This window comes from Saimiri boliviensis, chromosome 8 (assembly GCF_048565385.1).
Source record: "Saimiri boliviensis isolate mSaiBol1 chromosome 8, mSaiBol1.pri, whole genome shotgun sequence".
In the NCBI taxonomy this organism is placed as follows: Eukaryota; Metazoa; Chordata; class Mammalia; order Primates; family Cebidae; genus Saimiri; species Saimiri boliviensis.
This window is the reverse complement of record NC_133456.1, coordinates 2,481,506-2,495,267: the sequence shown is the minus strand read 5'-3', so window position 1 is coordinate 2,495,267 and position 13,762 is coordinate 2,481,506. Positions and strand designations below refer to the sequence as shown.

The 13,762-nt window shown below is 36.7% G+C and overlaps 1 protein-coding gene across 4 annotated transcripts in view; it reads right to left on the bottom strand.

Moving 5' to 3' along the window:
* Window positions 1-13,762, bottom strand: part of ADGRG7 (adhesion G protein-coupled receptor G7) — an 87,299-nt gene that overhangs the window by 22,415 nt on the left and 51,122 nt on the right. For all 4 annotated transcript variants that reach the window (XM_039477394.2, XM_074403555.1, XM_074403557.1 and 1 more), the window contains one exon: window positions 10,352-10,508. In XM_039477394.2, coding sequence (XP_039333328.2) covers window positions 10,352-10,508 — 157 coding nt within the window. The remainder of the gene's footprint in view (window positions 1-10,351; window positions 10,509-13,762) is intronic.

Here is a 13,762-nt window from a genome sequence, read left to right as displayed (position 1 = left end):
AAAGGAATATCTCCAGTATGAAGGGAAACAGTACCAAACAGAAATTCAGATCTTCAGAAACAAATGAAGAAACTAGAGATCATAGTTGTATGACTGAATGTAAAAAATCTTTTCTCTTAATTTCCTTAAAATATATGTGCATTTAAAGCAAAAATAAGAACATTGCATAGTAGGGTTTGTAATGTATGCATATGTAATATATAAAGGTAAAATATGAGAGAAGAGAGGATGGTAAGAGAACTTATATTGTTATAAGATTCTTAGACTTTACTAGAAAGTAGCAAAATATTAGCTCTGAGTTGACAATGAAAAGTTAAGGATGTATAATGTATCCCTAAATTGACCCCAAAATGCAAAGAAGTATTGCTTAATAACCAAAAAATAAATTAAAATTAGAATCCTAATAATATTAAATGTATCAAAATGTAGGCAAAAAAGGAGAAACAGGAATAAAAAAGAGAATACCCACAGAAAACAAATAGGAAAATGGTAGACACAAATTAGCCCATATCAAAAAATACATTAGATCTAAATGGAATAAACACTCAATTAAAAGAGATTGCCAAAATGGATGAAAAGGTAAGACTTGTATTTGCTGTCTACCTGATACACACTTAAAATATAAAGGCACAAATAGATTGAGAGCAAAGGGATGAAAACATACATATCAGGTAATCAATATGCTTAAAGCTGGATATAAAATTATTATTGGAGGACAAGAAACCTTTTTATCTAAATGATAAAATTATCAATTCATCTATTAGATGCATATACAATCACAAATGTATATGCATCTAATAGTAGAACCTCAAAACGTGACACAAAAATTGACAGAATTAAGGAAACACACATTTACAATCATAGGTAGAAATTTTAATACCCTTTTTGGCAATTGAGAGAATCAGACAAAAATATTGGTAAAGACAGAAAATGTGTGTGCCATTAACAATCACTTTGACATAACCTTTTTAGAACATTTTATTTAACAACTACAGAATACACATTTTTTTCCAGAGTAAATGTTTTATACACCAAAATAGACCAAAGGTTGGGCCATAAAACAAGACTCAATAAATTTAAAAGAACTGAAAGAAAATCTTCAGCCAGTCCCACAGAAGTCTAAGCTTCAGCAATCACTGTAACACTGTCTATATGCATCATGGTGAGGAGATGCCAAAAACCCTTCCATAGGAGAAAAGGAAAGATGTGTCCCAATCCAGCTGTTTGACAAAAATCCCTCCTAGTCAGAGAAGAGGGACTTAAGTGGCCCGACACTATTGTTATTATATTATCTGATATCCAGCTCAGGAAAGTACATAGTAGGTAAATCATAAAGAGCTTTTCTTTCACCTCCCAGAAACTGTATTTTTTTTTTTTTTGGATGGAGTTTTGCTCTTGTTACCCAGGTTGGAGTGCAATGGTGGGATCTTGGCTCACCGCAACCTCTGCCTCTGAGGTTCAAGCAATTCTCCTGCCTCAGCCTCCCTGATAGCTGGGACTACAGGTGCATGTAGTCGTGATCCATCCACCTTGGTCTCCAAGTGCTGGGATTATAGGCATGAGCCACCGTGCCCAGCCTCAAAACTGTGTTAAAAATTATAAGGAGGGCCAGGCACAGTGGCTTACACCTGTAATCCCAGCACTTTGGAAGGCTGAGGCAGGTAGATCACGAGGTCAAGAGATCGAGACCATCTTGGTCAACATGGTGAAACCCCGTCTCTACTAAAAATACAAAACATTAGCTGGGCATGGTGGCGCGTGCCTGTAATCACAGCTACTCAGGAGGCTGAGGCAGGAGAATTGCCTGAACCCGGGAGGCAGAGGTTGTGGTGAGCCAAGATCACGCCATTGCACTCCAGCCTGGGTAACAGGAGTGAAACTCCATCTCAAAAAAAAAAAAAAAAAAAAAAAATTATAAGGAGGAGAGAGGTGGAGCAAGATGTCCAAGTAGAAGCTGCCAGCAATCATTCTCCCATGGGAACTCTGAATTAACAACTACTCACCAAGAAAAACCACCATCATAATAACCAAAAAATCATCTTGGGTGCTAGCTTGGCCTCAGTGGGGTAGAATGCCAAGCAGGCTCTTGGGGTCTCTGATTCCAGGCCTTGGCTCCTGGACAGGATTTCTGGACCTGCCCTGAGCCAGAGGGGAGTCTACTGTCTTAAAGAGAGACACTCAAAACTGGCAGCACTCACCACAAACTTACTGAAGAGTCCTTGGGCTTTAAGTGAACATCAGTGGTATCCAGGGGATGTTTGTCACAGGCCTGAGGTGGTGGCCATGGAAAGAGACTCCTGCGCTTGAGAAAAGGCTGGGGGATGGGGAGTGGGAAGGACTTTGTCTTGTGGTTTGGGTGTGTGCCAGCTCAGCCACAGTAGAATAGAGCACCAGGTAGATTCCTAAGGTCCGTAACTACTGGCCCTGGTTCCCAGGTGGTATCTCTGGACCCACTTGGAGCTAGGGGGATCTCATTGCCCTGAAGGGAAGGACACAAGCCTGGCTAGATTTACCACAGGCTGATTGTAGAGCGCTTGAGCCTTGAGTAACATAGGTGGTAGCCAGACAGCGGTCACCACAGGCCTTGGGGGAGAACCAGCCCTGTTCTGGCTGTAGTTCTAACCCAGTCCAGTCCTAGTGGTGGTGGCCAAAAGGGTATTTGTGTCACCCCCTTCCTTGGCTAGCTTCAGGCAGCTCAGCACAGAGAGAGAGAGAGAGAGAGAGAGAGAGAGAGAGAGAGAGAGAGAGACTCTGCTTGGAGGAAAATAGGTGAAGAGATCAGTCTCTGCCTGGTAATCCATGGAATTCTTCCAGATCTTACCGAAGACCCCCAAGGCAGTTCCTCTATGAGTGTGAAAGAGCCACAAGGTTACTGGGCTTGGGGTATCCCCTAACGCAGACGTGGCTGCAGTGACCAAAGACTTAGATTACAACTCTCAAGTCCCTTACGATATCTAGAAAGCCTTCTGAAGAAGAACAGGCACAAACCAGCCTAGACTGTAAAGACTGCAGTAAACACCCAACTCTTCAATGCCCAGAGACTGATGAACATACCCAAGCATCAAGACCATCCAGAAAAACATGGCTTCACAAAAAAATAGATAATTAAATTAAATTAAGGCACCAGTGGCCAATCCTAGAGAGACAGAGATATGTGACCTTTCAAACTGGGAATTCAAAACAGCTATTTGAGGAAGCACAACAAAAATTCAAGATACACAGAGAAGAAATTCAGAATCCTATCAAATAAACATAACAAAGAGATTGAAACAATTAAAAAGAATTCTGGTGCTGAAAAATGCGACTGACATATACTGAAGAATGCATCAGAGTCTCTTAACAGCAGAATTAATCAAGTAGAAGAATGAATGAGTAAGCTTAAAGACAGCCTATCTGAAAATACACAGAGCTTTTTGCGTGGGGGTGATTCACTGGACAGGTGATATTGGTTTGCAGTAGTCAGGCTAAGATTAGAAAGGGTGACAGCAGTGGGTTAGAAGGGAAAATTCATGAGAAATTGGATGGTTATCATTGAATTGGTTAAAAACAGTAGGCTGATGAGGCTGATGAGTAGGCTGTGGATAACCACGTTGATTCAGATTACAGAATTTTTAGAGAATCATATTGGTAACAGCACAATTGTTGGAATAATAACTTTTAGCATTGAAGTAAATTTAGATTTTTTTACATAATGTAGGTCATATGTACTGGAAATTGAAACTAGAAGGCAAGGCCCCCTGTGGCTTCACAGGCAGCAAATACTAGGAGGATGATGGGTATGAGGGATGCTAGAATGAAATGTATATTTAAAGTAATAAGAGTATTTATGATAAATATTGACAGTATTATGCCTTCGAGGCATAATATCATAGTAGAGATGCTATTAGGTGGGATCAATAGACTAATACCCCTAGCAGTTATATATGATAATATAATATTGATATAGAGGCCATTTAGTAAATATGGTCGATCAAAATCTAATGAGTCGAAATCATTTATTTTGACTTAAACTATTTACCAATTCAACATAGTCTAATCCTTTTTGGCCTCATTCATAAGTCAAGCCTAGAATTAAAATGATAACTAGTATAAGGGCTGTGCTAATTATTAGTGTCAGGTTGTTTGTTTGAAGGGCTCATGGTAGAGGAGGGAGCAGAGTGATCTCTAAGTTGAAGAGGAGGAATATAATGGCTACTAAGAAGAATTTTATGCAAAAGTGGAGGTGGGTAGAGGCTATGGGTCAAATCTGCATTCATAAGGGTTGGATTTTTCTATATAAGTATTAAGTTGTAGGAGCCAAAATGTGATTATTAGTAGTAATAGGGCCAGTAAGGTGTTGGTTACTGGGGCTAGTGTTGGGTTGATTACTCTCTTTTGGATGTTATCGAAACTAATTGGTTGGAAGTCAATGGTACTGTTTACACTAAAAGAGTAGGATCCTCATCAGTAGATAGAGAAGTATAAAAATAGTCATACTATGGCTGGGCACAGTGGCTCACACCTGTAATCCCAGCACTTTGAGAGGTCGAGGCAAGGGGATCACCTGAGGTCAGGAGTTCAAGACCAGCCTGACCAACAAGGTGTAACCCCGTCTCTACTAAGATTAAAAAATTAGCTGGGTGTGGTGGCACGTGCCTGTAGTCCCAGCTACTAGAGAGGCTAAGGCAGGAGAATTGCTTGAACCAGGGAGGCAGAGGTTGCAGTGAGCTGAGATCATGCTACTGCACTCCAGCCTGGGCAACAAAGCAAGAATCTGTCTCAAAAAAAAAAAAAAATAGTCATACTACATCTACAAAGTGTCAATATTAGGTGGCAGCTTCAAAGCCAAAGTGGTGGTTAGATGTAAAGTGGAATTTTAATTTTTTAATTGGCAGAGAAGGCAGATAGTGAAGAAAAAAGAATAAAAATTAATGATGCATGCCTACAAGATCTAGAAAATATCCCCAAAGGAAAAATATAAGAGTTATTAGCCTGAAAAAGGAGGTAGAGAGATCGGTGTAGAAAGTTTATTCAAATAAATAATAACAGAGAATTTCCCAAACCTAGAGAAAGATAACAGTACTCAAGTACAAGAAGGTTGTAGCACACCAAGAAGATCAAATCCCAGTAATCCAACTTCAATACAATACAATAATAAAATTCCCAAAGGTCAAGAATGAATAAAGTATCCTAAAAACAGCAAGAGAAAAGAAATAATATACAAAGGAGCCTCAATTTGTCTGGTAGCAGCCTTCTCAGTGGAACCCTTACAGCACAAGAGAGAGTTACATGACATATTAAAACGATGAAGGAAAAAACTTTTAGCCTAAAATAGCTAAAAGTGAAAATATCCTTCAAACACGAAGGAGAAATACAAATACAAACTTTCCCAGACAAACAAAAGCTGAGGGATTTTGTCTACACTAGACCTGTCCTACAAGAAATGCTAAAAGGAGTTCTTTAATCTGAAAGAAAAGGGTATTAATGAGCAATAAGAGATTATCTTAAAGTACAAAGCACACTGTTATTAGTAAGTACACAGAAAAAAAATAGAATAGTATAATACTATAATTGTGGTGTGCAAACTACTTATATCTTGAACAGAAAGATTAAAAGATGAACCTATCAAAATAATTATAACAACTATTCAAGACAGTATAAGATATAAAAAGGAAAAACAAAAGTTATAGAGTTTTTATTAGTTTTCTCTTTGCTTGTTCATTAGTTTATGTAATCAGTGTTATCATCAGCTTAAAATAATGGGTTATGTTATAGTATTATATTTTATATAATTTTTAAATATAATTTATAATTTATAAAATTATATTATTTGCAAGCCTTGTGGTAACCTCAAATCAAAAAACATACAATAGACACACAAAAAATAAAAAGTGAGGAGTTAAAATATGTCACCAGAGAAAACCACCTTCACTAAAAGGAAGACAAAAAAGAAGGAAGAGGAGACAGAAGACAAGCAACAAAATAGCAGAAGTAAGTCCTTACGGATCAATAACGCAGGAAGAACACAGTAACACAAATGGACTAAACTCTACAGTCAAAAGGCACAGAATGGCTGAATGAAGAAAAAAAAAACAAGGCCCAATGATATGTTACCTACAAGAAACAAATCACCTACAAAGACACACATAGACTGAAAATAAATGGATGGAAAAAGATTATTCCACGGAAACCAAAAAAGAGCAGAAGTAGCTATACTTCAAAAAAAAAAAAAAAAAAGGTTTCAAGACAACTATAAAAAAGAAAGAAAAAAGGTCACTGTACTTTTGCATTTTTTATATAAAGGGGTCAATTCAGCAAGAGGATATAACAATTATAAACATATACATGCCCAATACTGGAGCATCAAGATATATAAATAAAATATTATTAGAGCTAATGAGAGATTATATACACTAATATGACAATAGCTAGAGATGTCAACACCCTATTTTCAGCATCGGACAGATCTTCCAGACAGAAGTTCAACAAAGAAACATCAGAATTACTCTGCACTATACACTAAATGGACCTAATAGATAATTACAGAACATTCATCCAATGGCTGCAGAATACATATTCTTCTCCTCAGCATGTAGATCATTCTCAAAGACAGACCATATGTTAAAACATAAAACAAATCTTTAAAAACTCAAAAAAATTGAAATTATATCAAGTATCTTCCCTGACAACAATGGAATAAAACTAGCAATCAATAATGAAATATATTTTAGAAACTATACAAACACATAAAAATTAAACAATATGCTACTCAATTACTAGTGTGTCAAGAAAGAAATTAAGGGGGAAGTTTAAAAATGTCTTGAAACAAATAAAAACGGAAACACAACACAGCAAAACTCATGGGATACAGTGAAAGTAGTAGGAAAATTTATAGCAATAACTGCCCACATCAAAAAAAAATAGAAAAGCTTCAAATAACCTAATGATGCATCTTAAGGAACTAGAAAAGCAAGAGCAAATCAAAACCAAAATTAGTAGAAGAATATAAATAATAAAGATCAGAGCAGAAATAAGTGAAATTGAAATAAAAAAAAAATCAAACAAAAAGTTGTTATTTTAAAAGATCAACAAAATTGACAAACCTTTAGTCAGACTAAGAAAAAAGGAGAGAAGACCCAAATAAATAACATCAGAGATGAAAAAGGTGACATAGGAACTGATACCACAGAAATTCAAAGGATCATTAGTGGCTACTATGAACAACTAACTATACACCAATAAATAGGAAGACTTAAAAGAAATGGACAGATTTCCAAACACAAAAAACCTACCAAGATTGAACCATGGAGAAATACAAAACCTGAACAGACCAGTAACAAGTAATGAGATTGAAGCTGTAATAAAAGTTTCCTAGCTAAGAAAAGCCCAAGACCTGTGGCTTTACCGCTGAATTTTACCAAACATTTAAAGAAGAACTAATAGCAATCCTACTTAAACTATTCCAAAAAAATAGAGGCAGAGGGAATACTTCAAAACTCATTTTCTGAGGCCAGTATTACCCTGATGCCAAAACCAGAAAAAGACACAAGAAAGAAATAAAGAAAGAGAGAGAGAGAAAGTGAGAGAGAGAGAGAGAGAGAGCACAAGCGAGAGAGAGAGAGAGAGAGAGAGAGAGAAGAAAGAAAGGCAGACAAAAAGGAAGAAACAAAGAAAGATAAAAAGGAAGAAAGAAAAGAGTTACAGGCCAATGTATCCGATGAACATTGATGCAAAATCCTCAACAAAATGCTAGAAAACCAAATTCAGCAACGCGTTAAAAAGGTCATTCATCATGACAAAGTGGGATTTATCCCAGGAATGCAAGGATGGTCCTACATATGCAAATCAATCAATGTGATACATTATAGCAACAAAATGAAACACAAAACCCACAGGATCATTTCAATTGATGCTAAAAAAAAAAAAAATCAACATCGCTTCAGGGTAAAAAACTCTTAAAAACTAGGGGTAGAAGGAACATACTTCAACACAATAAAAGCTGTATATGACAGACTCACAGCTAGTATGATGCTGAATGGGGAAAAACTGAGAGTTTTTCCTCTAATGTCTGGAACACAACAAGGATGCCCACTTTCACTACTGTTATTCAACATAGTACTGGAAGTCCTAGGTAGAGCAATTAGGTAAGAGAAAGCAATGAAAGACATCTAAATTGGAAAGGAAGAAATCAAATTATCCTTGTTTGCAAAATGATACGATCTTATATTTGGAAAAAACTAAAGACTCCACAAAAAAATTATTAGAGCTCAAAAATTTAGTAAAGTTGCAGGACACAAAATTAACATATATAAGTCAGCAGCATTTCTATATGCCAACAGCAAACAATCTGAAAAAGAAATTAAGAAAGTAATCCTATTTACAATAGCTACAAATAAAATGCAATACCTTAGAATTAGCTTAACCAAAAAAGTGAAAGATCTCTACAATGAAAACTATAAAACCTGCATGCAAGAAATTGAAGAGGACACAAAAAATGGAAATCCATGTTCATGGATTGAAAAATCAGTATTTCAAAAATGTCCACACTACTCAAATCCATCTACAGATTCTATGCTATCCCTATCAAAATACCAATGACATTCTTCACAAAAAAAGAAAAAATGATCCTAAAATTTATTGTAACCACAAAAGACCTAGAATAGCCAAAACGACCCTGAGCAAAAAGAACAAAACTGGAGAAATCACATTCTTTGACTTCAAATTATACTACAGAGCCATAGTAATGAAAATAGTGTGGTATTGGCATAAAAACAGACACATCAACCAATGAAACAGAATAGAGGACCCAGAAACAAAACCATACAGCTACAGTGAACTCATTTTTGACAAAGATGCCAAGAACATACACTGTGGAAAGGACAGTCTCTTCAGTAAATGGTGCTGGGAAAACTGCATACCCATATGCAGAAGAATGAAAATGAGACCCTTATCTCTCATCATATACAAAAATCAAATTGAAATGGATTAAGACTTACATCTAAGATTTCAAGCTATGAAACTACTAAAAGCAAACATCGGGAGAAAACTCCAAGACATGGGACTGGGCTAAGATATCTGGAGTAACACCCCACAAGTGCAGACAACCAAAGTAAAAATCGGCAAATAGGATCACGTCAAGTTAAAAAGCTTCTGCATAGCAAAGGAAATAGTCAACAAAGTGAAGAGACAACCCATAGGATGGGAGAAAACATTTGTGAACTATCCATCTGATTAATAACCAGAATATGCAGGAAGATGAAACAATTCTATAGGAAAGAAATCCAATAAACCAGTTAAAAATGGGCAAAAGATCTGAATAGACATTTCTCAAAAGAAGACATAAAAATGGCAAACGGGTAAATGAAAAGGTACTCAACATCATTGGTCATGAAATGCAAATAAAACTATGAGATATCATCTTGCCCAGATTAAAATGGCTGTTATCCAAAGGCAGGCAATAGCAAATGCTGGTGAGGATGTGGAAAAAAGAGAACCCTCATACACGCTTAGTGGGAGTGTAAATTAGTACAACCACTATAGGGAACAGTCGTGAATGCTCCTCAAAAAACAAAAATTGAACTACCATATGATCCAGTAATCCCACTGCTAGATATATATCCAAAAGGAAGGAAATCAGCATATCGAAGAGACATCTGCACTCCCATGTTTTTCACAGCACTATTCATAATAACCAAGATTTGGAAGCAAACAAAGTATCCACCAACAGACAAATGAATAGAGATAATGCAGTACATATACACAATGGAGTACTATTCAGCCACAAAAATGAATGAGATGCTGTCATTTGTAATAACATGGATGGAACTGGAGGTTATCATGTTAAGTGAAATAACACCAGTCACAGAAAGACAAACTTTGCATATTCTCACTTATTTGTGGAAGCTAAAGAACTTAAAATAATTGAAATCACGGAGCTAGAGAGTAGAATGATTGTTACCAGAAGCTAGAAATGATAGTGGGCAGGCAGAGTGGAAAGTGGGAATGGTTCATGGGTATGAGTACAAACACATAGTTAGAATGAATAGGATCTAGTATTTGACAGCACAGAAGAGTGACTATAGTCAGTGATAATTTAATTGTCCATTTTTAAATAAGAGTATAACTGGATTGTTTATAACACACAAAAAAAGGGTAAATGCTTGAGGTGATGGTACTCCATTTACCCTGCTGTGATTATTAAACATTTTTGCCAAGATTGAAATATCTCTTTTACTTCATAAATATACCCACCTACTATGTACCACTAGATTTGTTAAAAATACTCTCTTAAAGGTAACTAAGCAATGGGGTCAAGGTAATATCATCTCCACCACTACGTGTTCTGCTACTTTCAAACTAATCCACACCATACCTGGGTAGTGTTGAAAAGGCAGAATATGTAGCTGAAGACAATCCTGATGCTATCATCATTAATTAACATCAGATATGCCAGAATCCAGGTAATTCCAAAAACAACTGCAACAGATAATGTGCTAACAGTCTTCTTTGCGGATGAAACTTTTTTTGTGCTAGGTGACAGGAAACAAGAAAAATAATGTAGTTCATTAGGTTTTTACTTATCAATGTCACTATTACTCTCCTAGTTAGAATGCATATTCAGCTGCCCATGTACACTGTTCATTTAAGAATATTACGCTTCAGGTATAAAAATGATGCTAAGTCTTACGTCGCTCTGGAGAAAATCTGATTTTGCAAGCTTTATTTAAGAATACACTGATACCTGTTTAAAAGTTCAGGCAAACACAACTCCTTAATACCATAGCAGGCAAGTTTCAAGAACTAACTTTTTCATTGAAATGGAATTTTTATTTCTTTCTTTCTTTTTTTTTTTTTTTTTTTTTTTTTTTTGAGACGGAGTTTCGCTCTTGTTACCCAGGCTGGAGTGCAATGGTGCGATCTCGGCTCACCGCAACCTCCACCTCCTGGGTTCAGGCAATTCTCCTGCCTCAGCCTCCTGAGTAGCTGGGATTACAGGCACGCACCACCATGCCCAGCTAATTTTTTTTGTATTTTTAGTAGAGACGGGGTTTCACCATGTTGACCAGGATGGTCTCGATCTCTTGACCTTGTGATCCACCCGCCTCGGCCTCCCAAAGTGCTGGGATTACAGGCTTGAGCCACCGCACCCGGACAAATTTTTATTTCTTAAGTGAATGAAAATTGTAATAAAATCAACTTCATATTTTAAAAATTTAAACTACCTGCTTGCATTGGTGAATATATGGCAGCTGATTAGTTTTGTGCCATAGGAAAAAAATTATCTTAAAACTTAGGCCATATTAATAACGTCAACACATCAGTAGAAATCACATCTTATATCCTAAATGTCAGAAGATATTCTGAACTGGATGCCTAAATAGTTAACTAAACCAGTCTTGTCAGATGATGGTATTCTTGGCATAAAGCAAGGATTCTGGTATTTAGCATACTTGTAAAAGCAAATAAGTAACCATTGAACCTTAATTTAATAATAGGTCTAGAAACTCTAAAGACTAATGAAATTTGGTGAGTGTCTTTTATTAAGAATATCTGGGCCAGATGCAGTGGCTCATGCCTGTAATCCCAGCAATTTGGGAGGCAGAGGCAGGTGGATCACGAGGTCCAGAGTTCCAGAACAGCCTGACCAACATGGCGAAACCTCGTCTCTACCAAAAATACAAAAATTAGTAGGGCATGGTGGTGCACACCTGTAATCCCAGCTACTTGGGAGACTGAGGCAGGAGAATCACTTGAACCCACGAGATGGAGGTTGCAGTGAGCCAAGATTGAGCAAGACTCAGTCTCAAAAAAAATAATAATAATAATAAAACATAATCATCTCAAAACCAACAAAATTTAAATTTTGGCATGTTTTCCATTCATATGTTCTTTGCATTTTGTTTTTGAGGTGTCTGTGAGAAATAAAGATAGTTGAAATTTTCACGATATTGAATAGAACATCTTCTGTTCCCAACACTGTTTGGCTTCACTAATTTCGAAATCAGGAAGCAATACAAAGTTAGCTGGAGATGAGGAAGTGCTAAAGTAGGTGTTTGTTATGGTTCTTGGAGGGAAAAGATTCTTTATTCCAGTTTCCAGAGAGAGAGAGCAAACTCACACAGGAAGGTTAAGAATTCTTTAAATGGGTATTTTGATATTGGACAATAACATGCATATAATTCTGTAGAAATGCAAAGATAATCCAAGTGAGTAGAGAGTGTTTTTAATGTTTTTGAATGAAGGAAATGTTTCACCTGGTTTGCAGCAATAAGAGAGCTAGTATTGCCAAAATGTATGTTTTAATAAAGTTTCTTACTTTGTCTTGAATGTTTTAGTTTTATTTTTAAATCTGGAGGTCCTCCATAGTGTCAGACAATACTGACCTCCCATACATTCGAATTCTTAGTTCCCCTAGTCTCTTCAACAGGAGCAAAGAGTGTGATAAACCATGCTTTTTTGAGCTTGTCTGACTCCTAATCAATAACATGTTTTTTTTTGCAAGACAACAGATTGAGGTTAGAGGATCAGCAGGACATTTTTATTTCATCTGTTCTATGGGGAGATTTACAAATCCCATGCTCTAAAGTGTTCTCAAACATTTGTATAGATTTCCCCTTCGTCTTACTAAATTTCACAATGTTCTTGTCAAGTATATTTGCTATTTAGTGTCTTTTGGCTGCCATCCCCCAAATAATAACTGCAGATTTCATAATTCCAGTTTTTACATTCCATATCTTTCTGAACCGTTCCCATTCAGCCTTAAATCTTAATCTTTCATTTTTGGCAGCAACTTTTTTCCTGGGACCCCCCGCTTTGTGGTCTTCTAAGTCAGCGTTAGTTTTGAAATTGTCAGCCCTGCATTAAGTTCTACATAGCATCTAATGTCAAAATAGAACCAACTGGTCATCACAGTATTATTATTATTATTATTATTATTATTATTATTATTATTATTTTGAGACAGAGTCTCGCTCTGTCACCAGGTGCCAGGCTGGAGTGCAGTGGCATAATCTGGGCTCACTGCAACCTCCGCCTCCTGGGTTCAAGCAATTCTCCTGCCTCAGCCTCCCGAGTAGCTGGGATTACATGTGCACACCACCACGCCCAGCTAATTTTTGTATTTTTAGTAGAGACGGGATTTCACCATGTTGGCCGGGATGGTCTCGATCTCTTGACCTCGTGATCCACCCGCCTCGGCCTCCCAGAGTGTTGGGATTACAGGTGTGAGCCACCGCGCCCGGCCTAATCACAGGATTATTTAGTGTGGTTTCCATGACAACAAAAATACATATGAAGAAAACTCCTCAGGTTACTATTCCAAAATGTCTGAGTTTTGAATGTGATAGCTTTGTTCTGGTATTGATGCAATTATATTAGAAAAAAAGTTGATTGACTGTTTAACTGACATCTAAAATAAATGTTCAAATTGTCTAGTTCTAAATGTTTACTAAATGCCTAGTGTAGTTAAACACATTCTTATTTAAGAGCACGTTGCTAAATTTTTTACTGTCATTACTAAATTATCTGTGTGGCAAAATACACGTCAGCACTTTTCCCTCCCTTTTTGTCTCCTATTTTTGGGTGTCAACTGTAGCCATAAACTGTATCCTTGTCTGACACTTTAGCTAAAAGTTTCCAGTTAGAGGAGTTTATTGCCAAATTAAATTTGGCTGTTGCCCTCAACCCATATTGATATTAAGGAAGGTGTACTTAGAAGATGCTTGGACTACTTTTAAAACCTGAGCAATGTCATTAATCCATATGTGGACTAGTGATGAATAAA